The sequence below is a fragment of the Heterodontus francisci genome, chromosome 16, assembly GCF_036365525.1.
Source record: "Heterodontus francisci isolate sHetFra1 chromosome 16, sHetFra1.hap1, whole genome shotgun sequence".
Lineage (NCBI taxonomy): Eukaryota > Metazoa > Chordata > Chondrichthyes > Heterodontiformes > Heterodontidae > Heterodontus > Heterodontus francisci.
In genome coordinates this window covers 95,790,577-95,817,703 of record NC_090386.1, presented here as the reverse complement: position 1 = coordinate 95,817,703, position 27,127 = coordinate 95,790,577, and the positions used below count along the sequence as shown (strand labels likewise).

The 27,127-nt window shown below is 44.8% G+C and overlaps 2 protein-coding genes across 6 annotated transcripts in view; one reads left to right on the top strand and one right to left on the bottom strand.

The window, feature by feature from the left end:
• LOC137378531 (embryonic polyadenylate-binding protein-like) overlaps nucleotides 1-3,050 on the top strand; it is a 36,399-nt gene extending 33,349 nt beyond the window's left edge. Inside the window, exons 15-16 of the mRNA XM_068048874.1 lie at nucleotides 1,826-1,907; nucleotides 2,850-3,050. Coding sequence (XP_067904975.1) covers nucleotides 1,826-1,907; nucleotides 2,850-2,860 — 93 coding nt within the window. The 3' untranslated portion in view covers nucleotides 2,861-3,050. The remainder of the gene's footprint in view (nucleotides 1-1,825; nucleotides 1,908-2,849) is intronic.
• Nucleotides 3,051-10,411: 7,361 nt separating this feature from the next.
• LOC137378385 (mitochondrial import receptor subunit TOM34-like) overlaps nucleotides 10,412-27,127 on the bottom strand; it is a 51,050-nt gene continuing 34,334 nt past the window's right edge. For 3 of the 5 annotated variants that reach the window (XM_068048661.1, XM_068048662.1, XM_068048665.1), the window contains 6 exons: nucleotides 21,110-21,209; nucleotides 19,732-19,884; nucleotides 19,208-19,368; nucleotides 17,892-18,039; nucleotides 16,691-16,868; nucleotides 10,412-12,739 (listed from right to left, as the gene is read on the bottom strand). In XM_068048661.1, coding sequence (XP_067904762.1) covers nucleotides 12,635-12,739; nucleotides 16,691-16,868; nucleotides 17,892-18,039; nucleotides 19,208-19,368; nucleotides 19,732-19,884; nucleotides 21,110-21,209 — 845 coding nt within the window. In that variant the 3' untranslated portion in view covers nucleotides 10,412-12,634. Of the gene's footprint in view, nucleotides 12,740-16,690; nucleotides 16,874-17,891; nucleotides 18,040-19,207; nucleotides 19,369-19,731; nucleotides 19,885-21,109; nucleotides 21,210-27,127 lie in introns of those variants that run through there. The other 2 variants (XM_068048663.1, XM_068048664.1) reach the window with 2 other exon arrangements.

The following is a 27,127-nucleotide window of genomic DNA, read 5'->3' as shown; positions in this document are numbered from 1 at the left end:
GGTATGGATGAGGACTGCAGCAGCAGATGAGCTGAGGCAGGGTCGAGTTGGGAATAGGCGGGTCTTGGTGATGGTGCAGACATGTGGTTAGAAGCTCACCTTGGCTCACATGGAACAGTCTGGTTGCCAGGGAGAGGGATAGAGTAGGTGGTTAGGGAGTGGAGTTTGTGCAGGGACCAAACACTATACTGGACTTTGAATCCGCTACGCCCAAATACTGGGAGGGTTAATGACTTTGCCAGATTCAGTGAAGTGGATCCCCGCCAAAGATTGGGATAGGCTGAATGGTCACATTGACGGACAAGGCTTGAGGGTCAGGACACCTGTGTTGTGTAAAAATCCTGTCCCGGGAACAAATATTGCAATTTGGATTAAAGTAGAACTGGGATTTAAAAAGTATAGAACTTTAACTGTTCAATTGCACAGTGTCAAAGTAAATTTCTGGTGCAGAATTGTTACTGTAGATCTCCAGATGGGTTCACTCAACAAACAGAAGACATAGAAGTCAGCAATGACTTTCTGAATACTCTGGGTCAAACATGCATTTGGCTTTACACATGAGCATTGGGTTCCAATAGTAGTCCGTGTGACTTAACTGGCTCACAAGAAAGTGGCTGAAGTCTCCAAACCATTTAATGAGGTCCTTGATGTGGTGGCAGAAGCCGTAGGGTGATTTGCTGCTGCTCTAATAGTGAGGGAGGGTTTTCAGACATCCAGAGGATAATCCAATGCATGACAACACAATGATAATGGAGTTTTCTATAGATGTAAATCGACATTTAAATTGAGGCTTATGATTACTGAAAATTTGTGTTGTGTGGATCCTTTTTTCATTGGATTTGAGTCTGTAAGATTCATGCTCCAATCTGCAGCGTCCTCTACTACAGTGCCAAGTTGGCATCTTGCCTTTTCTTGAGTTACAAGATGTCGAATGGAATTTTGAGAACTACAATACTCTGAAATTTCTGTTATTCGCAGGAATTTGTATTGTCAAAATGGCACCGGGGCCTCCGTCTTCATCCTGAAACTCTCGCTCCCCAAAATACAGTGTCAGCCGTGACTCAGAGGATGGCATTCTTGTCTCTGGGTCCGAAGGTTGTGGGTTCAAGTCTCCCTCCGAGTTCTTGAGTGCATAATGTAGGCTGACACTCAGTGCAGTACTGAGGGAGTGCTGCACTGTTGGAGGTGCTGTATTTCAGATGAGATGTTAAATCGAAGCCCCATTTGCCCCCTCAGGTGAATGTAAATGATCCCGTGGCATTATTTCAAGGAAGAGTAGCTGATTTCTCTCCAGTGTCCTGGTCAGTATTTGTCCCTCAACCAACATCACTAAAACAGATTACCTGGTCATTCACATTGCTGTTTGTGGGAGCTTGCTGTGCACAAATTAGCTGCCTCATTCCCTACACTTCAAAATTACTTAATTGGCTGTAAATGTCTTGAGGTTGTGAAAGGTGCTATCCAAATGTAGATTTGTTCCTTGAGTCAATGATGACAGCCTGGACCCAGAATCTTCTTGCACATAATTAAGCAGAGGTCACTGACTAATGATGAGGGGCAGGGACCCTGGTTGGCTTCCTACCTCTTCACTAATCCATCCAAAAGATAACTCTCTCTTTAAAATAAGACCTCAAATTACCAATCCAGCTTACCCAGTACCGAGACTTGCACATGCATCTTGGGGCTCTGCATTGCTTAAAGCCTCAGATTCTGGGTAGAGTCCATCTTCCTGCATCTTACCATCTCGTGGGGCTTTGTGAAGAGTTGTGTATCGTCCTCTGAGCAGTTGCAGCTTTGAAGAATCTTGTGTTTTGGCTTCTTCCAGGTCGAGGAAGCTGTTGCTGTGCTGCAGGCTCACCAAGCGAAAGATACAGTGCAGAAAAAAGGAGGCACAGCTGCGCGAACTGGTGAGACTGTCTACAGTTTAACACGCTGGGGAGGTACAAGAGGTTTTGGCTTGTGCTCTAAATTCAATATAGACACTAGTTAATATCGCATTGAATTTACAGAACAGAAACAGGCTATTCAACATAACTGATCCATGCTGGTGTTTATGCTGCACAGAACCTCCTGCTTTCCTCCTTCATCTCACCCTATCAGCATATCCTTCTATTCCTTTCTCCCTCATATGTTTATCTTGCTTAAATGACTCAATACTATCTCCTCAACCACTCCTTGTAGTAACAAGTTCCACATTCTCACCACTCTGCGTAAAAACAAAAAGTTTCTCCTGAATTCCTTATTGGATTTATTAGTGACTGTGACTGCCACCAGCCCCCACCCCCCCCCCCCCCCCCCCCTACCCCCACAAGTGAAAACATCCTTTTCTATGTCTATCGAACTCCTTTTATAATAATTATTCTCTCTATTCCATCACTCCTCAGTCTTCACTTAGAAATGAGCCCTAGCCTGTTCAGTCTTTCCTGATAGGAATAACCTCTCCGTTCCGGTATCACCCTAGTAATTTTCTGTGCCTCTCCCAGTGTTTCTGTATGCCTTTTTTGTAATATGGAGACCAGACCAGAATATAATGATGAAAACTGTCGGATTATAGTTTTTTTAAAAAAAAAACACCCAACTGGTTCGTCGTTGTCCTTCAGGGAAGGGAACTTGCCATCCTTGTCTGGGTCTGCGTGACTCCAGTCCTATGTTATTAACTCAATGCCCTCAGGGCAATGAATGCAGCCAAGTCAGCATCTTCCCACATCCTGAGAAGGAGCCAATAGCACAAGATGTGTGTGAGGGTGGTGAAAGGGGGGGTTTCTGGTTTGGCTTCTGTACTTGCAGGAGGCAGTTTGCTAACACAAGGACTGGTGTGGCCGATTTAATGAGTTTCCCATTTCTTGCAGGAGAGACTTGAATAACTACGAGAAAACTTTCATGAAGAAACGATGTACAAAGAAATGGAATAATTGGTTACATGATTAAAGTTTGGGTGGGGAAGCAAACTGAATAAGGATTTGATGTGGGTTGGAAATAAAGATTCTGCTCACAATACAGATCAGTCGTGTGTCAAGACTGGCCTGTGCTCTGTCCTGTCCTGTCCTGTATGTGGTTCTTTGCCTCATGCTTCATTAAAGTACACAAACTGGATCCTGGCTGCTTTGGTCTGAGTCTTTTACTTCCCCCGACACACATTTGGAGTAATTTTGAACTGTGAATATGTTCAGATGTAGAGGGTCTAACAAGGTGGACAATACCTGAAAGACAGTTTGGAGTGTATGCTTGTATTATTTACACTTTTGAGGGTGAGAGACACACCATTTTTTGGGGAAAACTGGTAGTGGAATTTGATCCTTTTTTAAAAAAAAAATGTGTGGCCAATTTGAATAGCCTTGAAAGTCTAATGCTACATCACTCACTCTCTCCACTCTCACGCTCGAGAAAGAAAGGCGTTAAAAGGATAGTGCACTTCGACAAATTGCAAACAAAGGAATGGTTCATAAGTCGTGTAATTTGGCTCATCTTGGGGGGAGGGGGGGTGGGGGAAAGGCATACGTTGTGGGCCTGGTGAAGAAAACGTTTTCACTGCTGAAGTGTAGTACGGTGGATGTGGTAGCCGGAGTTGTATATCAAAGTCACTGCAGGATTCTCTCGAAGAGTTGGATTTTCAGCAGGTCATGAAGTTATTTGCTTGTAGGCTCATCACTAGGAGGTTGGTTTTCTGTATTGATGGACTTGGAAAGGAACGGGCTTGGAGACTTTAAGACATGACAGCCTCCAGTTCTTTTCGGGCACCGTGATGATACCTGGTCTGCTTGCTGCTTTTTCCTGCCGTCTGTATTTTAAAGATTTTTTAAAAGGAGACTGACATGGCTGCCCTGCCATGTGACTTCTGCTCCTTTTCCAAATATGGTGGGGGGTCTAGGTCGATTAGCCCTCAGAATCTTTATTACTAATTTATTACCGTAAGACATTAATCCTGAGGAGGGTAAAGACAATCACCACCTTTTGCTTCAGGAGAAGCCCATTCAATTCCGGAATGTCTCTTGATGGTTTCCGGATGGGTGTTGATGACACCTCTTAGTCTGGAAGGTATTCTTTTGTCCTTTCGAGACAGTGAGTCAGTTTTTGAATACTCTGGTCAACTGACCTTCAGTAGCCATCTTTGCAACCCATGTTCACCATGTAAACCAAAAAGAAAATTCCATTCCAGAAAATGCTTTGCTGAATATAGTCAATGTTTAAAGTTATGAATAGGACATGCCTTTACCTCAGCCTTGAATATGTTATTTTTTGTTAAACTTAAGCTGTAGGGAATTCTCTTTCTCACTTGAAGACCACCACCCCCCACCCACCACCCCCCCCCCCCCCCACTCGAGTTTGTGAGACCAGAATCGGATGTATGACAAACAGAATAACCAGAGAGACAAGTTTCTTCTGACAACTCAATTACTTTATTGAATTATCCCCAATCCTTAGAGAAGGGTTACTGTTTCAGCTACAGTTAGGTGACTCAGGACTCTGTCCTGATAGAAGCTAAACATAAGTTTAAACCCCCTATTCCTAACTTAATTTCCTAACTTAATACTTACAATCACCCCTCCGTTGGTCTGCCAGTGTTGTTCATGGGTTCCTCAGTGAAGTTGACCAAGCTCTACGGTCTTCCTTGACTGCCTGCAGGAACAGTAACAAATCCCGATTGCTGTGTACATTTATACATTTCTTCCTGCTGGCTGGGTCATCTCGTCTCCAAATTTGGCAGTGCTCCAAACCTTTAGTTCTCATTAGCAACTTCTGTCCTCATTCTTAATATATCTTTTTATTATTTTTTTTTAAAAAGTATTCTGTGAAAGACACAATCGCCTATATCCTGCTGATCGATTTCAAGAAGGCCGATCTTTCACATCTCTTCAATCCTCAGATTTACACCGTACTTGAGCCCATCTCCTTCCATTGTTTGGTTCTTAACACATACTGATCCCTTCTTTGGTGGTTTCTTTGTTTGCACTGGATTGCTGTCTTGGGTTGTATTAGAGTGCTAAACTGGGAGTTTTGTGACTGAGTGAGTTCGGTGAGGAGGGAGTGATGAGCTTCTTTCATTTCCTACCTGTCCTCAAAGAGCGTGAGGGGAGCCAAGAGTTTCCAAAGAGCACAACTGACTGGTGAGTAAGTCCTGGTGGGTATTTTTCAAGCTAGATTGAATTGCAAGTCATTGTTTTAGCAAGACTTAGTTGATTTATTATTTTTTTTTATAATAGTCTTCTAAAGCTTTAAATTTAAAGGGGTTAGTCATGGCAGAAGAGCTTAAAGCCGTGGTGTGCTCCTCTTGCTGCATGTGGGAATCCAGGAACATTCCTGCATGTGTGCAGGAATTTTGTCCAGCTGCAGCTCCTGGAAGCTTGGGTTTCAGAGCTGGAACGGCGGCTGGAAACACTGGAGCATCCGCGAGTCTGAGAGCATCGTGGATAGCACGTTTAGAGAGGTGGTCACAACGCAGCTGAAGGGACTTGAAGGAAGGGAATAGGTGACCACCAGGCAGTCCAAGAGAATCAATAAGGTAGTTCAGATCTCCCCTGGGGTCCCGCTTGCAAATCGGTATTCCATTTTGGAGGCTGGTTCCTCCAGGGAGTGCAGACAGAGCTAAGCTTCTGGCACCACAAACAGCCTGTCTGCACAGGAAGAGAGGAAGAGCGATAGTAATAGGGGATTCTATAGTCAGGGAACAGATAGGCGCTACTGTGGCCGTCAACGTGAGGATGGTGTGTTGCCTCCCTGGTGCCAGGGTCCGGGTTGTCACTGAACAGCTGCAGGGGGAGGGTAATAAGGCAGAGGTCATGGTACATGTTGGCGCCAATGACATAGGTAGAAAGAGGGATGAGGTCTTGCATCAAGAATTCAGGGAGTTAGGCAGTAGACTAAAAAGCAGGACCTCTCGGATTGTAATCTCTGGATTACTCCCAGTGCCACGTGCTAGCGAGTATAGAAATAGGAGAATAGCACAGATGAATGCGTGGCTTAAGAGTTGGTGCAGGAGGGAGGGTTTTAGATTCCTGGACCACCGGGACCGTTTCTGGGGAAGGCGGGACCTGTACAAGTGGGACGGTCTACATCTGAACCAGAGGGGGACTAACATCCTTGCTTGCGGGTTTGCTAGTGCTGTTGGGAGGAGTTTAAACTAATTTGGCAGGGGGAGGGGCGCAGACTCCTAGCAGAATAGGGACACAGCTAAACACAGGAAAGCAAACAAGTCAGAGGGAATACAGCAGAAGTAAGTTTCAAGGGAGTAAGACCAGGATGGATGGCCTCTAATGCCAGGAGTATTACAGGTAAAACGGATGAGTCAAGGGCAAGGATTGACACATGAAATTGTGATATAGTAGCCATCATGGAGACATGGTTGAGGGAGGGGCAGGATTGGCAGCTCAATATCCCGGGATCTAGAATCTTCAGGCGAGACAGAGGAGAGGGTAAAAGAGGAGGGGGCATTGCAATATTAGTTAAGGAGTCAGTTACTGCAGTAAGGAGAGATGATATCTTGGAAGGGGCATCAAATTAAGATTTATGGGTAGAGTTTAGGAATAAAAAAGGGACAGCCACATTGCTAGGTGTTTATTATAGACCCCCAGATAGTCAGCGGGAAATTGAGGAGCAAATACGCAACTCGCAGAGGTGTATAAAAATAATAATAGGGTAATTATATTAGGTGATTTCAACTTTCCCAACATTAATTGAGGGCTTAGATGGAGTGGAGTTCTTAAAATGTATACAGGAGAACCTTTTAGCTCAATATGTAGAGGATCCAACAAGGGAGGGTGCAGTGCTGGACATAATTCTGGGGAATAAAGCCGGACAGGTGGTTGATGTCTTGGTGGGGGTACATTTTGGTGATAGTGACCATAACATGGTACAATTTAAGCTTGTTTTGGAGAAAGAAATAGACAAGTTGCAAAAAAAGGTTTTGGATTGGGGGAGAGCGAATTTTAGTAAAATAAGGCAGGATCTGGCCAAGGTGGACTGGAAAGAGTTACATGTCGGGAAATCTACAGAAGAGCAGTGGGGGGCATTCAAAAAGGAAATGGGGAGGGTACAGGCCCAACATGTTCCCTCTAGGGTAACAAGTAGGAGCGACAAGCCCAGAGAACCATGGGTGACCAGAAACATTCAGGGTACGATCAGGAAAAGAGAGGCTTTTAGCAAATACAAGGAGAGCAAATCAACAGAAGCATTAGTGGAGTACAGAAAGTGTAGGATGGAGCTTAAGAAAGCAATTAGGAGAGCAAAGAGGGGATATGAGAAAGCTCTGGCTGGTAAAAGTAGGGAAAATCCCAAGATATTCTATAAGCATATCAATGGGAAGAGGATAACCAGGGAAAGAGTAGGACCCATTAGGGACCAAGGGGCATATCTGTGGGTGGAGCCAGAGGACATTGGTAGGGTGTTGAACGAATACTTCACATCTGTCTTCACCCAAGAGAATGAGGATGTAGATATGGAACTCAGAGAGAGAGAGAGACTGTGAGGTTCTTGAGCAAATTGTCATAGGGAGTGACAAGGTATTGGAGGTTTTGGCAGGCTTAAAAGTGGACAAATCTCCAGGTCTGGACGATTTGTGTCCCAGCATGCTGTGGGAGGTGAGGGTGGAGATTGTCGGGGCTCTGACCCTAATTTTTAATTCCTCTCTGGCCACGGGGGAGGTGCCAGAGGACTGGAGAACAGCTAATGTGGTCCCACTATTTAAGAAAGGTTGTAGAGATAAGCCAGGGAATTACAGACCAGTGAGTCTCACGTCAGTGGTAGGGAAACTATTGGAGAAAATTCTGAAGGAGAGAATCTATCTCCACTTGGAGAGGCAAAATTTGATTAGGAATAGTCAGCATGGCTTTGTCAGAGGAAAGTCATGACTAACAAATTTGATTGAATTTTTTGAGCATGTGGCCAGGTGTGTAGATGAGGGTAGTGCAGTTGATGTAAATTACATGGATTTCAGCAAAGCCATTGACAAGGTCCCACATGGGAGACTTATCAAGAAAGCAAATGCACATGGGATACAAGGTAACTTGATAAGGTGGATTCAAAATTGGCTTAGCTGTTGGAGACAGAGAGTGATGACAGACGGTTGTTTTAGTGACTGGAAGCCAGTGTCCAGTGGCATACCACAGGGATCTGTGCTGAGTCCCCTATTTGTCATTTATATAAACGACATAGATGACTATGTGGGGGTTAGGATCAGTAAGTTCGCGGATGACACAAAGATTGGCCAAGTGGTTAACAATGAGGTGGAGTGTCTCCGGTTACAGGAAGATATAGATGGGATGGTCAAATGGGCAGAAAAGTGGCAGATGGAATTTAACCCTGAAAAGTGTGAGGTGATACACTTTGGAAGGAGTAATGTGACACGAAAGTATTCAATGAATGGCCTGACACTGGGAAGTTCTGAGGAACAAAGGAACCTTGGCGTGTTTGTCCATAGATTTCTGAAGGCAGAAGGGCAGGTTAATAGGGTGGTGAAAAAGGCATATGGGACACTTGCCTTTATCAATCGAGGCATAGATTACAAAAGCAGGGAGGTCATGTTGGAGTTGTATAGAACTTTGGTAAGGCCACAGCTGGAGTAGTGTGTGCAATTCTGGTCACCACATTATAGGAAGGATGTGATTGCACTGGAGGGGGTGCAGAGGCGATTCACCAAGATGGTGCCTGGGATGGACCATTTAAGCTATGAAGAGAGGTTGGATAGGCTTGGGTTGTTTTTGCTGGAGCAGAGAAGACTGAGGGGTGACCTGATCGAGTTGTACAAGATTGAGGGGCATGGACAGGGTGGATAGGGAGCAGCTGTTCCCCTTAGTTGAAGGGTCAGTTACAAGGGGACAGAAGTTTAAGGGGAGGGGCAGGAGGTTTAAGGGGGATTTGAGGAAGAACCTTTTTACCCAGAGGGTGGTGACGGTCTGGAATGCACTGCCTGGGAAGGCCTCTTCTGCACTGTATTATTCTGTGAAGACATACATGCTTATTGCACCCTTGATTTTTAGCTGGGCTAATCTGACAGTTTCCACTGAAATCTTGTAACTTCAGTACCTCAAACATGGAGTTAACCCCTTGTTGTTCAAGGCCTCATCATCCCGTCAGATCTCATGACACTATCTGAAAAAGAACAGCGGAGTTCTCCCCTGCTGTCCTGGCCAATATTCATCTCTTAAGCGACATCATTAAAAACAGATTATCTGTTCATTTCGTTCATGGTGTGGGAGCTTGCTGTGCACCAAATTGGCCTCTGTTCCTGTACATTACACACTTCAAGTAGTTTTTAAGTTTGCAGGTTTTTGGAATGTCGAGTTTCTGAAAAGGAAAATGTAAATGAAAGTTCTTTCTTACAAAGCCAGATCTCACCAGTATTTCTCCATCAACCTATGTCACTTAAAAACATTACTTGGTCATTTTTCTCACTGTTTGTGGGAGCTTGCTGTGCAAATTGGCTGCCGTGTTTCTACAACAATGGCTATAAAAGCACTTCGTTAAAAACAAAACCTTGCTTTTACATAGCACTTTTCACAAGCACCAGACATCTCAAAGCACTTTACAGCTAATCTTTTAGAGAAGTAGTTGTTGTAATCTAGGAAGCGTGGCAGTCAATTTCTGCAGAGCACAATCCCACAACAGAATGACCAGATAATGTTTTTGTGATGTTGGCTGAGGGATAACTCACCTTCTCTTGTTCAAAATAGGTTTAACATCTTTGAAAGGCAGTGTTTCTTTCTATTTCTGATGAAGGGTCACTGACCTAAAACATTAACTCTGCTTCTCTCTCCACAGATGCTGCCAGACTTGCTGAGTATTTCTTGTTTTTTATTTTTATTTGTTCATGGGATGTGGGCATCAATGGCAAGGCCAGCATTTATGCCCTCAAGAAGGTGGTGGTGAGCTGCCTTCTTGAACTGCTGCAGTTTATGTGGTTATAAGTACACCCACCCTGCTGTTAGGGAGTTCCAGGATTTTGACCCAGTCAGCAAAGGAACAGCGATATAGTTCCAAGTCAGGATTGTGTGTGAATCAGAAGGGAACTTGTAGGTGGTGAAAATACAATGCATCTGCTATCCTTGTTCCTCTAGGTGGTAGAGGTCATGGGTTGGAAGGTACTGGACAAGGAGGCTTGCTGAGTTACTGCAGTGCATCTTGTATATGGTACATAGTGCAGCCATGAGCTGCTGGTGGCGGAGTGGGTGCTGCTCGTGCAGTGGAAGTGTTAGCCTAGATTATGTGCTCAAGTCATTGCACTGGGACTGGAACTCATCGACCTGTGACTCATAGATGAGCGTGTTAGCCACTGAGCCACAGCTAATGAGGGACAATGGTTTTTTTTAAATGTATTTGAGCAATTCCCACTGCAGTCATTTGTTTCATTTTCCTCCTGCGAGCCACACGTTGGACTCCAGCAGTATCTTCACCCTAGCATAATAAAAAAGAATGCCTATTGTCATTACCATAACAGTTTAATACCTGAGTCCAAGAGGTTTACAGTGCAATACAACATTCAAACTAATTCAATACTACACAGCCTGAGATATATTGAATTAAACTTTAGGCCCTAAACAGAGAGGATGTTCATTAATAGTCCAGAAGCAACATTTTTCAGTGAGAGTACACGTTAAAGACTCAATGAATGATCAAAATAAGCTTGTCCTTTGCTAAAAGATTTTGAAAAGTTATCATTAAATATGACAACTTGTAGAACCACCTCCAGATGCCTGTAAAAGCGTGTTAACTTGCTGAGTTTGTTCAATCTACACTGCTTAATATTCTATATCCGCTCCATCAGCTGCAGCAAGCACCAACACATCCTCAATACTTGTGCAACATTTCCTGATCAAAATCATAAACGTTTGTTCGTGGAAAAGTCAGTTCTTCTGAACTTGCATAAGTTGCTACCAGGAGCAACAGAAATAAATTAAAGCTGCATGATTCCTCTAATTCAACAGTCAAAATCTACAGCAATACACAGCAACATAAAAAACTATATCATTGTTAAAAAACCACTTCAGCAAAGATGTATTCAACCAGTTTACTCCCAAATTTGTTCCACCAGTCACAGTGAGCTGTGTGCAGACATACAGGAGACTGAATGTACAATTAATACTGGGTCTTCGAGACACATTTTATCTTTTCAGCATAATTCCCTGCTCGTGTCCATTAGCAATTTGATGCCACTGGCACAAAATAACCTGAATTTCAAAACGATTACAACTGGCTGACTGTGCTGGCCATAGACACTGGGTATTTTTAAAAAAAATGCAAAACCCTTGGATAACTCTAGAATTTCACGCTGAAGAATTGGTGACTTATGTCTCAGTAAATTCCACATTTTCAGGATTTGTGGACAGCAGGATTAGTGTGATACCTTCCCATGGGATATGTAGTTGGATTTTTGGTTGGGTAGTCTCAGACTAGGGGGCATAGTCTAAAACTTATAGCCAGACCCTTTCAGGAGCGAAATTAGAAAATATTTTTACACAAACGGTGGTAGAGGTTTAGAGCTCTCTTCCACAAATGGCAACTGATGGTCAATTGATAATATCTTTGGGCTAACAAAAAAACTAAGGAATATGGGGAAAAGGTGGGTATATGGAGTTAGGTCACAAACCAGCCAAGATCTCATTGAATGGCAGAAAAGGCTTGAGGGGTTGAATGGTGTCCTCCTGTTCCAATGTTTACTCCCACCATCTTCTGTGAAGATGTTAACTTTTTTTTTTAAATAAACACACGTATTCCAATTAAATTCTAACTATTGTTCCCCAGTCAGGAACAATCTCAGTGCAGAGACAACCCAAGACTGCAGTCAGCAGCCAAGCAAAGTATCTTGATAAAGGGGTTAATCAAGAGATTGAGGAGTAAATACTGGAAGCTAAGAGAACATCCTTGAACCAAGTTAGGGAAGACCACTAACATCCTTAACCTATTTCCTCTCCTTCACCCTCTACCCACAAGGGCAACTCCAATTAAAGATCCTTAAAAAAAAAACTGACAGGAGGTTTCAATGCTTGGTTTGTGTCAGGTTAATTAACCTCATCTGAAAGTATCTGTGTGAAGTGGGGACATGGTCCGGTTTGGCTGTGAAGATGGTGCAAAATTGGAATTATACCCCAACAGAGACAAAATCTTGAGGAAAAGTGGGGGAATGGGGGAGGGAATGGAAAAAAAAAGGGCAGAATGAAATGCAACTCAAAGGGCAATCTTAGAAATACAGCTTGCACAAAAATGAACTCACCATAAAATGAAAACATTACATTACACATCAAATTCCTCCACATCATTTATTTTGCAAGCAGGCTACTGCTCTCTCAATAATATATGGATTTAAATGTATGTATCATTGAGGTGGAGGATCCTATTGCTAAGTCAATAACTAAAGAGGTTTCTCACTGCATAGAAACTGTTTCTATTTTTAAATTGGTGTTTGAACTGTGTAGGAATCAGCCCCAAGTCCAGCTGTAGACAGTTTAATTCAAATACTCTCACATAGTGCTCTTTGGTGTTGAAATTACCAACCCGTAAAGCCCTTGAAAAACAACAAGAAAAGTGCAGAAATATATAGGGGTTTGAAATCTGCCCGAGCCTCCCTCTCTCGCTCTCTCTCTTATACACGTTTTCAATGCTGATTTCAGAAGTTTGAGTCTGAAGCCTCCACAAGAACCATCTTTTATTTAATGAGCTGCTCGACTTCCTGCAATAGTCGCTGTCCAGCTGAATTGCTTAGGTCCACTTTAAGCATCTCCCGAAGATCAGAAATGCTGCCGTTATAATCCTGAAAAAATAAAAATACTTAGCGTGCGTATTTCCAAACAGCGCTTCATCATAGCTATTTCATAGAGTCAGAGTTATACAGTACAGAAACAGGCCCTTCGGCCCATCGTGTCCATGCCGGCCATCAAGCCCATCTATTCTAATCCCATTTTCCAGCACTTGGCCCGTAGCCCTGTATGCTATGGCGTTTCAAGTGCTCATCTAAATACTTCTTAAATGTTGTGAGGGTTCCTGCCTCTACCACCCCTTCAGGCAGTGTGTTCCAGATTCCAACCACCCTCTGGGTGAAATAATTTTTCCTCAAATCCCCTCTAAACCTCCTGCCCCTTACCTTAAATCTACACCCCCTGGGTATTGACCCCTCTGCGAAGGGAAAAAGTTTCTTTCTATCTAAACTATCTATGCCCCTCATAATCTTGCATACCTCAATCAGGTCCCCCCTCAGCCGTCTCTGCTCTAAGGAAAACAACCCTAGCCGATCCAGTCTCTCTTCATAACTGAAATGCTCCAGCCCAGGCAACATACTGGTGAATCTCCTCTGCACCCTCTCCAGTGCAATCACATCCTTCCTATGGTGTGGTGACCAGAACTGTACACAGTACTCCAGCTGTGGCCTAACTAGCGTTTTATACAGCTCCATCATAACCTCCCTGCTCTTATATTCCATGCCTCAGCTAATAAAGGCAAGTATTCCATATGCCTTCCTAACCACCTTATCTACCTGTGCTGCTGCCTTCAATGATCTATAAACAAGTACACCAAGGTCCCTCTGACCTTCTATACTTCCTAGGGTCCTGCCATCCATTGTATATTCCCTTGCCTTGTTAGTCCTCCCAAAATGAATCACCTCACACTTCTCAGGATTAAATTCCATTTGCCACTGCTCTGTCCATCTTACCAGCCCATCTAGATCATCCTGTAATCCAAGGCTTTCCTCCTCACTATTTACAACACCAATTTTTGTGTCATCTGCAAACTTACTGATCATACCTCCTATATTCACATTTAAATCATGAATGTACACTACAAACAGCAAGGGTCCCAGCACCGATCCCTGCAGTACACCACTGGTCACAGGCTTCCAATTGCAAAAACAACCCTCGACCATCACCCTCTGCCTCCTGCCATTAAGCCAATTTTGGATCCAATTTGCCAAATTGCCCTGGATCCCATGGGCTCTTACCTTCTTAACCAACCTCCCATGTGAGACCTTATCAAAAGCCTTACTGAAGTCCATGTAGACTACATCAACTGCTTTATCCTCATCTACACACTTAGTCACCTCCTCGAAAAATTCAATCAAATTTGTTAAACATGATCTCCCCCGACAAAGCCATGCTGACTATCCTTGATTAATCCCTGCCTCTCCAAGTGGAGATTAATCCTGTCTCTAATTACCTGGTTTATCTCTACTACACTTCTTGAATAATGGTACCACATTTGCTGTCCTCCAGTCCTCTCTGACACCTCTCCTGTGGCCAGAGAGGATTTGAAAATTTGTGTCAGAGCCCCTCGCCTCACAAAGCAGCCTGGGATACATCTCATCTGGGCCTGGGGATTTATCCACTTTTAAGCCCGCTAAAACCTCCTCCCTTTCAATGCTAATTTGCTCGAGTATATCACAATCCCCCTCCCTGATCTCTATACCTACATTGTCCTTCTCCTTAGTGAACACAGATGAAAAGTAATCATTTAAAACCTCAACAATACAACTGTAAAACGGATATGAAAATCATATCTCAAGTATTGCTGAACATGCAGGGAAAGGTTTTGGTCAGATATGCACTCAGTTTCCAGCACAATCTGAATGCAAAACGGGCCACAATCAGAGGTTGAAATTGCAAGATTCACCAACTACACTGGTTTGGGAAGGCTCTTCAAATGCACTCATCATCTTAGGTGCTTAGGCACCAGTAGACATGTTTTAATAGCTTTTTCATATCAAATAATGTTTAATTGAGGAAACGATATCGGGTTCCACAATGAAACCATTAAATGGGTCAGTATAGTATTTAAATCAGGTTACTCAGAGCTGGAGGGTTGGACATCCTTTTCAAAAAGGCTCAATTTTACTGAGAAACCCATTTTCAGCTGTATTAATCAAACTGCACTGGGATACCACTCAAATACATCAGGGAATACTTTTTAATGGAAACAAAGAAAAATAAATACATTTTATCACGCTGTCCAATTGTGCCGGTTCATGGAAAATTTTACATTTGTAATTGTGCAAACAAATTTTATTTTAGAATTGTAACCTAACCAATTCATTTCATGTGCAATCTCCTGATTATGCCCAAAGCAGAAAATTCAATGCATTAGGTTAACCAATTACTAATGAACAAACAATGGTTACATTTAATAGGTGTAGGTTTCAGCTATGGCTAAGAAGTAGCATTCTCATCTTTTCAGTCAAAAGGTTGTGGGTACAAGCCCCACTCCAGAGCCTATGCAAACATTTAGAATCCCTAACGGGAATTCAGGAGAAATGACTCTACCCAGACAATGGTGAGAATGTGGAACTCGCTACCATGAGGGGTGCTAGAGGCAAATAGCATAGATACATTTCAGAGAAAGCTGCATTGGTACATGAAGGAGAAAGGAATGGAAGGATATACTGATAGGATGAGATGAAGTAGGGTGGGAGGAGATTCGTGAGAAGCATAAAAACCAGCAGCGACCAAATGGCGAGTGGCCTCTTTCTGTACTGTAGACTCAATGTAAACAGTTTCAACCTCTGCCAACAGCAGTGAAGTAGAACAGTTTCTAAAGTCTCTCTCCCATCACCATGTTGTTTCCTTAATTCATTCACAGTATGCAAGTGTCACTGACAAGACCAAAATTAAACGTCTGTCCCTAATTGCCCTTGAAAAAGTGGTGATGAGGCACCTTCTTGAACCGCTGCAGTCCATCAGGTGCGGGTATACCCACAGTGCTGTTAGGAAGGGAGTTTCAGGATTTTGACCCAGTGACAGTGAAGGAACGGCGATATATTTCCAAGTCAGGATGGTGTGTGACTTGGAGGGGAACCTGCAGGTGGTGGTGTTCCCATTCACCTGCTGCCCTTTTCTTCTAGGTGGTAGAGGTCGCGGGTTTGAAAGGTGCTGACGAAGGAGTCTTGGCGAGTTGTTGCAGCGCATCTTGTCGAAGGTACACACTGCTACCACTGTGCGCTGATGGGGGAGGGAGTGAACAGTTAAGGTGGTGGTTGGGGTACAAATCAAGCGGGCTTCTTTGTTCTGGATGGTGTCGAGCTTCTCGAGTGTTGTTGCAGCTGCACCCATCCAGGAACGTGGAGAGTATTCCATTACACTCCTGACTTGTAGATGGTGAAAAGGCATCGGGGAGACAGGAAGCGAGTCACTTGCTACAGAATTCCCAGCCTCTGACCCACGCTGGTGGCTACAGTATTTATATGGCTGGTCCAGTTAGGTTCCTGGTCAATGGTAACCCCCAGGATGTTGATAGAAGGGGATTCAGCGATGGTAATGCCGTTGAATGTCAAGGGGAGATGGTTAGATTCTCTCTGGTTGGAAATGGTGATCGCCTGGCACTTGTGGCACCAATGTTAGTTGCCACTTATCAGCCCAAGCCTGGATATTGTCCAGGTCTTGCTTCATTTCTACACAGACTGCTTCAGTATCTGAGGAGTTGGCAACATTACTGAACACTGCGAAATTATAAGTGAACATTCCTACTTCTCCACTTCTGACCTTATGACGGAGGGAAGGTCATTTATGATGGGTGGGCCAAGGACACCACCCTTAGCAACTCCTGCAGCAATGTCCTGGGGCTGAAATAATTGGCCTTCAACAACCACAACCATCTTTCTTTGCGTTAGGTATGTGTAAAAGACTACTGTTCATCAAGTGATTGTGACCGGTGCCAAGGGAAATTTACTTGCCTTTTAAAATATTTACAGATCCATGTTTAATTGCTATACTTTGCTTACCTTCACCTCTTTCCGAGCTTGTGCCCGCCGGTAGAGTGCCTTCAGATTGTTACGATCCAGACCCAATGCGGCTGTACAGTCCTGAACCGCTTCAGGGTACTGCTTCAGGTACAGGTGGCACAGGGCTCTGCCAAGGGGAGCAGACACAACACAGACTGGGTCACCCAACAAGCACAGGCTGTTCTTAAAAAAAAAATACATCACTGGTGCACAGAACACAAACTCCAATTCCTCATGTATTTTTATTTAGGCTTTGGTAGAAGGGAAAGTCATAAAGTCCAGTGGGAGGGGAAGGAAAGCAGCTTTTTAATCTGTTGATCATACAGAAAAATAACTAAAGTAAATGACAGGACAAGAAAATACTTACTGGTTCATCCAGCTTTTCCCAGAGTTGTGAAGCCCCGTGTATCACAGTGCAGACAACCACCCCCCCCCCCCCCCCCCCCCACCAACTCACCCAGAGCCCTACAATCTCCTGGAATAAGCAAATACAGCTAAATCAGCCTTCTCCACAGGAGCTGGCAGCCCTGCTAGAGTTCCGCTACTCTCTGGGAAAAGGAGAACTGCCTAAAATGGTCCTCCCTATTAGTTGAGATAATTGGACCACATAAACACAAGTCCCTTCATTATTTTATAAACTTCAGTCAAATCACCCTTGAGTCTACATTCTCTAAAGCATAGAGATCCAGTTTGTCGAGCCTCTTGGAGTGACTAGGGGTGTTTCAAACTGGGAACTAATCTTGTGAACTCCGACTGCATCCTTGCCAAAGCCTCAATGTTATTCTCCATGTGAGGAGACTAAAACTGGACACAGTATTCTAACTGAGACCTGACCAAAATTCCCACAGACTTACTCTGTCTTATACATCCCTCCTTTTCCCTGCATTCTCACTGTGTTGCAATCAAGAATCTCAGTGCACTTACACAAACTGTTCTCTCTCAGGAACTAAAGACTTTGGAAGTCTTTCTCAGTCTCCCCTTCACCACACAGACTGTCATGGTTTAAGAGGCAGCTCACCAACACCTTCGCAAGGATGGACAATAATTGCTGCCCTTGTCAGCACTGCCCACATTCTGTGAATTATTAAGTAAAGAAAAGGAGGTGGTTTACCAGAATTAAGGCACAGTAGTGTCATGGCTACATTACTGGACTAGTAATCTAGGGGCCTGGGTTAATAATCGGACCATGCTGCGTGCGTACCTGTTGGTGTAGGTAGTGCATTCCTTGTTATTCAGTTTCAGACTCGCACTGTATTTTTCCACTGCTTTCCTGTACTCTCCTTTCCTCACCAACTCGTTCCCTTCTTCCTTCAGAGACTTGGCTCGCTCCAGTTCATGGCTGCTGGAAGCTGACAAGACATTGGGGAAATGTAGGGTATTGAAATAAAAAATTGGCGTCCCAGTGCTTTATTTTAAGCTTACTGCTCTACAATGGGAGTTTTCAAATTGCTTGTGATCCTGATAGGGTCAATGGAACGTCACCCTGCATTCAAGTGCTATCAAATCTGGATTGCTGTAGATCCAGAAATTTCAGCTCACACCTCATTAACTCTCCCAAACCCTGTTAACCCTCCCACAATCGCCCTACAGTGCAATAACCCTCCCCTACACCCCTTTAAACTTCCTTACACCCTAACCTTACACTTCCTTACACTGTGGGCGGCACAGTGGCGCAGTGGTTAGCACTGCAGCCTCACAGCTCCAGGGACCCGGGTTCGATTCTGGATACTGCCTGTGCGGAGTTTGCAACTTCTCCCTGTGACCGTGTGGGTTTTTGCCGGGTGCTCTGGTTTCCTCCCACAGCCAAAGACTTGCAAGTTATAGGTAAATTGGCCATTGTAAATTGCCCCTAGTGTAGGTAGGTGATAGGGAATATGGGATTACTGTAGGGTTAGTATAAATGGGTGGTTGTTGGTTGGCACAGACTCGGTGGGCCGAAGGGCCTGTTTCAGTGCTGTATCTCTAAATAAATAAATAAACCCTCACATACCCTCCTTACATCCCTTTAATCTTCCTCACACATTAATGCACCCACAGCCTCCTTTCACATGGAGGCTCTATCTAACTGTCCCACACCTTCCTTAGAATTTATAACTCCTCCTTTCAAATAAAACACATGCAAACCCGCAACATGATTGCCTTGTGCGATTCAGAACGGCATCTCAGGAAATTGGGCAGCTAGAATCAAGCGCATGAGGTCAGGGGCCTGATTCTGCAGCTACTGCTGCAGCCTCTGCTCTCTGAGGCTTGGGTCCCAATGGTGAAAGGCCAGTTTCTACTCTGCCCAGTTAGCAAACACCAACCCTTTCATTAGTTTACCAGATTGGGAAGGGCGAGGTTGAAGGTTGAATGTGCGTCTACAATTGATTTGTGCTGACAGATGCTTTCACTGATGGTTGGGGATTGGTAACAGTTAAGAGTTTATATGGAACTCTCCTTGTGCAGGTGTGCAGTGAGTAAGTTGCCGAGTTTGTTGGTTGGGAGGGTGGTGGAAACAACAGGATCTGATCCTCTTACCTGTGCCTCCTGCATTCTGCGATGTGCACATCCACTCTGTACCCACGTTTCCACAGGCACTGGGTTCCCATCTACGCTGAATTGAGAGGGGCACTGACGGCATTGGAGGGAGGTTATCACGCCAGTTACTGCCATCCTTGTCAATCAAAACTTTCCTCATTCTGCAATGGGAGGAAGAAAACAAACGTCAAATCAAACTGTTCAGTGTTGTATTTATTGAGAGTCAGTCGAGGTGAGGGTCGGGGGGAACCGGAGAAACCCTAACCTGTGATTCATTAACCCTTTCAGCGCAGCAGTGGCATTCTGGCACTAAGCAGCTGTGTTTTATTTGGCCAAAATGATGAACCAACCCTTTCAAAACTGCAACTGCTGAAAAATTATTGAACAAAGAATCCAAAGAACCAAGAGGTAAAGCTGTGCAAAAGCTTCACCCGCAAAACACCAGCAAGAAATATTGGCATTTGTTTCACTGCTTTCTGCATCTTATGGACACAGGCAGCAAGCACACCTTTGGGCTCTCTTACCTGTTCATCCCATCCTGTGCAGCCTTGGCACTGCTGTCCACCTGCATGGAGGTTTGGTAGTCCACGTAGGCCTGTGGATATCGCTCCAGTGCCTCGTAAGCAGCAGCACGACGCAGAAGGGGCTTCAGCATGAATGGAACAAGCTCTAACGACCTAGAGAGAAAGAAAGAGAGAGATCACAGGGCAGGGTTAGCACAGAAAGTGGAGTATAGTAAATGCACATCTAAGAAAGAGAGGGGGCAGAGAGGTGATTATTTCCATCTGCATTTGACCAAAAGAAGAAATCAAAGCATTTCTCGTTGTATTTCCCTGTTACATAGCCCATGAGCAGAGCTACAGATGCACAGAGGTTGTATGTTGCACTGAGACATTGACCAAACCCCAGCTGAAGTACCTATTGTTACAGTCGCACAGCTGAGTAATGAAGGTTCAGGGAATCAGGAACTTACGACCACTTTGAAGTCTCCTCTATCTTGAGCAAAAACACAATTTCCTTAAACTTTCCTGACGACCTTGATCACTTCAGTTTAAGTTACAAAGGCTGATTCATAAAAGGTGACAAAGGCAATCTGTTCAGTTTGTCAAGCATTCAAATCCCAAGGGACACAAGTTAGGAACAAGAACAGAACGTCTAATAGAACATTAAGTTACATTAAAAAATCCTTTGAACAAAAAAAAAATTCAGGCTATCGAGTATGTGTGTTATTACATCAGTCATGGACTCAAACCCCCATCCAGGGCAGAGCAGGGAGGGAAAGACATTCACTGTGTCGATTGCATAACATAAAGGTACACTTTTATATTTACTCTGATACGACACGTGTTTTTATTGCAGTTTAGCATTGGCCAATGAAATTTAGATCCATTAGAAACAGGGAGCAGACCAACTGCAGTCAGTTGGGAGCAAAATCCATAGGAACACAACAGGAGGAGGCCATTCAGCCCCTCGAACCTGTTCCACCATTCAGTGAGATCATGACTGATGTGACCACATACCCATCTTTGCCCCATATCCCTTACTATGTTATAACTGATTTCACCCTCAAGCACCATCCATTGTATTGTGTTTCCCTCAATTTTTACATTTCTTCTGACTTGTTATAACTCTGAACACTGAACACCCCTGGTACCTGGCACAAACGATCACTCTTCATGTGCCTAATTAATGAATTTCTCCAGGTTGTTTGGCTAGAAGGAGTCATCACAACTGAGTTTAGCTAGTCAACACTTGCCAAAGGGTTTTGCCAGCACTCCTTGGCCTGGGTCACTGAAAGTAATTCTAGTGCACCTACTGCTATTGATTTCTAGATGGTAGACTTTTGTATCTATCCCCAATGAAATTTTTCAAGGGTGTGAAGGTGCTGACTCAGATACATACAGAGTACAATCCTTTATACATTCGCTGCAGTTTCCAATCTTCAGATAACAGGCAGCTCGATTGGAATACAGCACACTCAGGTCCTCTGGACATTTCACACCTGGATAAATGGAGAAGGAAAAAGCAGATTCCTACCATTAATATGCAGTGCTTGGGCTGTCAGAACACCTCACATAGCCAAAGGCTGATCTATGCAAACAGAGAAGATTGCTTTGTCGAGGAGGTGGTGTTAATAGACTTGCAGTTTCTCAACAAATTTACATTATTTTAGCAAGCGCTCAGATACAAGAAAGAACGTGCAATTATATAGCGCCTTTCAGGACGTCCCAAAGCTCTTTAGTCAATTAATTACTTTTAAAGTGTAGTCACTGTTGTAATGTAGGAAACACAGCAGCCAATTTGCACACAGCAAGATCCCACAAACAGCAATGTTATAATGACCAGACAATCTGTTTTAGTGATGTTGATTGATGGATAAATATTGGTCAGGACACGGGGAAGAACCTCTTACTCATCTTCGAAATAGTGCTATGGGATCTTTTACACCACCTGAGAGGGCAGACAGGGCCTCGGTTTAACATCTCATCTGAAAGACTGCAATGGAGCGTCAGCCTTGATTTTTGTGCTCAAGGCCTGGAGTGGGACTTGAACCCACTACTTTCTGACTCGGATGCGAGCATGTGACCCGAGTCAGATATGCAAATAGCAAAACGCACAAACACCACCCTAGGTAACCAGCTAAGGGTAGCAGAGGACATGTGAAGCAACATGAATCAGCAGCTTTAGGTGAGGAGGATGAAATTCTTGGTGGGGGGGGGGTGGGGTGGTGGTGGTGGTGAGATAACTGGGGTTAAAAGACAACTGGAAGCCCCTTGGCATCCTGATATATTGGGGGGAAAAAAAAGGTCAATCTTTCTTCTTGCACCTTAGGACAACATTCAGCACCTCCAGACTGAATGACCCATTTACAAATCAGGTAACCCCTGTCTATTGTTTTAACCAACTAGCTGGGCACAGCTCTAGGAAAAGGCTGAGAGGTGCCTTAATAGAAATCTTTAAAATTCTCCAAGGGTTCAGTAGGGTAGATGTTAAGAAAGATCATAGAATCATAGAAATTTACAGCACAGGAAGAGGCTATTTGGTCCATTGTGTCTGTGCTGGCTGAAAAAGAGCGATCCAGTTTAATCCCACTTTCAATCTCTTGGTCCATCGCCCTGCAGGTTACGGCACTTCAAATGCATATCCAAGTACTTTTTAAATGCAAGGAGGGTTTCTGCCACTACTACCCTTTCAGGCAGTGAGTTCCAAACCCCACCAGCCTCTGGGTGAACATAGAACATAGAACATACAGCACAGAACAGGCCCTTCGGCCCACAATGTTGTGCGATCCTTTGTCCTCTGTCAAGGACAATTTAATCTATACCCCATCATTCTCCTTTATCCATATACCTATCCAAAAGCCTTTTGAAAGTCCCTAAAGTTTCTGACTCAACAACTTCCCCGGGCAAGGCATTCCATGCCTCGACCACTCTCTGGGTAAAGAACCTTCCCCTGACATCCCCCTTATATCTCCCACCCTTCACCTTAAATTTATGACCCCTTGTAACGCTTTGCTCCACCCGGGGAAAAAGTTTCTGACTGTCTACCCTATCTATTCCCCTGATCATCTTATAAACCTCTATCATGTCACCCCTCATCCTTCTCCTTTCTAATGAGAAGAGGCCTAGAATGTTCAGCCTTTCCTCGTAAGACTTATTCTCCATTCCAGGCAACATCCTGGTAAATCTCCTCTGCACCCTCTCCAAGGCTTCCACATCCTTCCTAAAATGAGGCGACCAGAACTGCACACAGTACTCCAAATGAGGCCTTACCAAGGTCCTGTACAGCTGCATCATCACCTCACGGCTCTTAAATTCAATCCCTCTGCTAATGAACGCTAACACCCCATATGCCTTCTTCACAGCCCTATCCACTTGAGTTGCAACTTTCAATGATCTATGCACATAGACCCCAAGGTCTCTCTGCTCCTCCACATGCCCAAGAACCCTACCGTTAACCCAGTATTTTGCATTCATGTTTGTCCTTCCAAAATGGACGACCTCACACTTTTCAGGGTTAAACTCCATCTGCCACTTTTCAGCCCAGCACTGCAACCTATCCAAGTCCCTTTGCAGACGACAATAGCCCTCCTCGGTATCCACAACTCCACCAACCTTTGTATCATCTGCAAATTTACTGACCCACCCTTCGACTTCCTCATCCAAGTCGTTAATAAAAATCACAAACAGGAGAGGACCCAGAACTGATCCCTGCGGCACGCCACTGGTAACTGGGCTCCAGGCTGAGTATTTACCATCTAAGACCACTCTCTGCCTTCTATCAGTTAGCCAATTCTTAATCCAACTGGCCACATTCCCCACTATCCCATGCCTCCTGACTTTCTCCATAAGTCTACCATGGGGGACCTTATCAAATGCCTTACTAAAATCCATGTACACCACATCCACTGGTTTACCCTCATCCACTTGCTTGGTCACCTGCTCAAAGAATTCAATCAGGCTTGTGAGGCAAGACCTACCCCTCACAAAACCGTGCTGACTGTCCCGAATCAAGCAGTGTCTTTCCAGATGCTCAGAAATCCTATCCCTCAGCACCTTTTCCATCAACTTGCCTACCACCGAAGTAAGACTAACTGGCCTGTAATTCCCAGGGTTGTTCCTATTCCCTTTCTTGAACAGGGGCACAACATTTGCCACCCTCCAATCACCTGGTACCACCCCCGTCAGCAGAGAAGATGAAAAGATCATTGCCAGCGGCTCTGCAATTTCATCCCTTGCTTCCCATAACATCCTTGGATATACCCCGTCAGGCCCGGGAGACTTGTCTATCTTCAAGTTATTCAAAAACCCCAACACATCTTCCCTCCTAACGAGCACTTCCTCGAGCTTACCAGTCTGTTTCACACCGTCCTCTTCAGTAATACACCCCTTCTCATTCGTAAATACCGAAGAGAAGTACTCATTCAAAACCTCACTTATCTCTTCCGGCTCAACACACAGTCTCCCGCTATTGTCCTTGACCGGACCTATGGTCCCCCTGGTCATCCTCATATTTCTGACATACGCGTAAAAGGCCTTGGGGTTTTCTTTTATCCTACCCGCCAAGCATTTTTCATGCCCTCTCTTAGCTCTCCTAATCCCTTTCTTCAGATCCTTCCTGGCCATCTTGTATCCCTCCAGAGCTATGCCTGTGCCCTTTTTCCTCAACTTTATATACGCATCCTTCTTCTTCCTAACAAGACTCTCAACCTCTCTTGTCAACCACGGTTCCCTCACATGACCATCCCTTCCCTGTCTGACAGGGACATGCTTATCAATGGCCCCTACTATCTGCTCCTTGAAAAAGTTCCACATTTCGACCGTGCCCTTCCCTGCCAGCATATGCTCCCAACTTATGCTCCTCAGTTCCTGCCTGACAGCATCATATCTACCCTTCCCCCAATTGTAAACCTTGCCCTGTTGCACATACCTATCCCTCTCCATTACCACAGTGAATGCTACAGAATTGTGATCACTATCTCCAAAGTGCTCGCCCACCAACAGCTCTATCACTTGCCCTGGTTCATTACCTAGTACCAAATCCAATATTGCCTCCCCTCTGGTCGGGCAGTCTACATACTGAAAATATTACTCCTCAATCTCCCTCTAATCCTTCGACCAATTATTTTAAATCTATGCCCCCCATTACTGATCTCCCGAAGGGAAATAAATCATTCCTAACCACTCTACCTAAATTCCTCATAATTTTATGCACCTTAATTAAATCTCCCCTCAGTCTCCCCTGTTCCAAAAAGACAACCCCAGCCTATCCAATCTTTCCTCAGGGTTTCCACTCCTGGGGAGACCAAAACCAAGGGCCCTAAATTTAAGATAATAAATCCAATCGGGAATTCAGAAGAAACTTCTTTACCCAGAGTGTGTTGCAAATGTGGAACTTGCTACCACAGGGAGTAGTTGAGGTAAATAGTTTAGATGCATTTAAGGGGAAGCTAGATAAAGCCTATCTACCCGACCCGAACCCGACTACATGTGTCGGGTTCGTGTCCGGTCGGGTCTATATTCCGAGTCTAGCATTTGGGGTCGGGTTTGGGTCGGGTGGGGCTGGACTGTGCTGCTTCCGGGAACTCTCAGGATCAGGCTCACCCATGATTCCCCACAACTCGATCTGCGGGAATAGCCTGCTGTTGGAAAGGATGAACAGAATCACAAGTATTACCATTTGGACAAGGTAGAACACAATAACATGTTTGATACCCTTACATTTATTGCGATATTTGTGTCGGGTCGTGGCGAGAAAAGATTAAAGGACTCGGGTTCGGGTTGGCTGTGGTTGGGTCGGGCCCGGGTCGGGTTTCAATTTTACATCCGAGCAAGCCTTTAAAGCTAGATAAACACAAGAGGGAGAAAGGAATAGAAGGATATGTTGATAGGGGGAGATGAAGAAGGACCAGTTAGACCGAATGATTCAGTTCTGTAGACTTGATGTAGCTCATTTGCATTTGTAATAGTGAAACAGTAGCAGTATATTGTTCAACAGCAGCACTAGACAACACCTTGGGGAATAATCAGTTTACAGTTTATGCTAATTTATAATTTTACATGAAAGATAAAATAATACTGTCCCTCCATTAACCACAGCTGCACAAATGCTAGAAATAAAACACGTGACTGTGGGTTGGGGGCACCAGAGTTCTTGGACATAGGCTCATTTGTGAGTTGCTCAAAACCTTACATCACCCATAGAGCTGAGAGAACCTGAGGGGGGGTCTCTACAGGTATGGAAGGGGAAAACCATCAAACAGAAATTTTCAAAGCAGACAGCTGCCATAAGCCTAACTAATCCAACTTTGAAGCTGCTGTAGCACTCGTGCGTGATGATGCATTTCTCTTCAAGATACTTATCCAATATGACCTTTCTAAGGTCAATAACGAAAGGGGGGCGGGGGAGGGGGGGGGGAGGGGCGGCGAAGGGGTTGAGAAATGGGGAGAGGAGGGGGAAGCGGTTTGAGAAAGAGGGAAGGCGGCCGAGGGGGCGGCTCTCAAGGGTAGACGGGGGCGTGGGAGCGCGGGGCGAGGGGGACCCAGAAAGGTAGGTCAGCCCGAGGCAATATTCGAAGAAAAGCAGGGGAGTTCTGCCGAGTGTCCTCGGACCAACTTTGACCCTTCAACTAATACCTGAACGCAGATTATCTGCTCATTATGTCAATACTGTGTGTGTGGATCTTGCTGTGCACAAACTGGCTTCCTAAATGGTCACATTTTCGACTTGAAACAGTGATTACACTTCAAAAAGATTACTTCCTTTGTGAAGCTCTCTAGGACGTCGAGGGTTGCTAGAGGTGCACGTCTTTCTTCTGCTTCCAGTTACGTGCATGGGTCTCGGCTTTAGGTGAGCAGAGGATGAAGTCTTGTGAATTAGAACTAGGCGGCATTCACCGTCAAGCTTGAAGTAGGGCAACTTGGCTGGTGGATTGGGGTGGGGAATAGAACCTCAAGAGTCAGCGTCTTCATCAGGAGGATAGACAATCAGAACCAGGGTCATCAGGTTATAAAACTGCAGGATTTTACAGCACACTAAGGGGTAAAACATGGACAAACTCAGGGTAAAAGGCAAGGGAGAGTGGGGAAGAGTAAAAACGCTATGTCGCGGAGGTGGGTGGTGCATGACCTCCTTCTGTGCCATAAGAATCTATTGATTCTGAGAGGCAGGCTATCCGCTGATCGTGCCTGTGCCGGCTCATTGAAAGTACAATCCATATCATTACCCTTCCCTACCACACCCCCACAGACCTACGACTCCTCCCACCCACCCCCCAGAACTAGGTCCCCGTTCCCCCCCCTCCCCGGTCCCCGTCCTCCCACCCTCCCCAGTTTCCCCGTCCCCTCCCCAGTTCTCCCGTCCCCTCCCTTCGCCTCTCCCCAGTCCCCTCCCTTCCCCAGTTTCCGCCCCCCAGTCCCA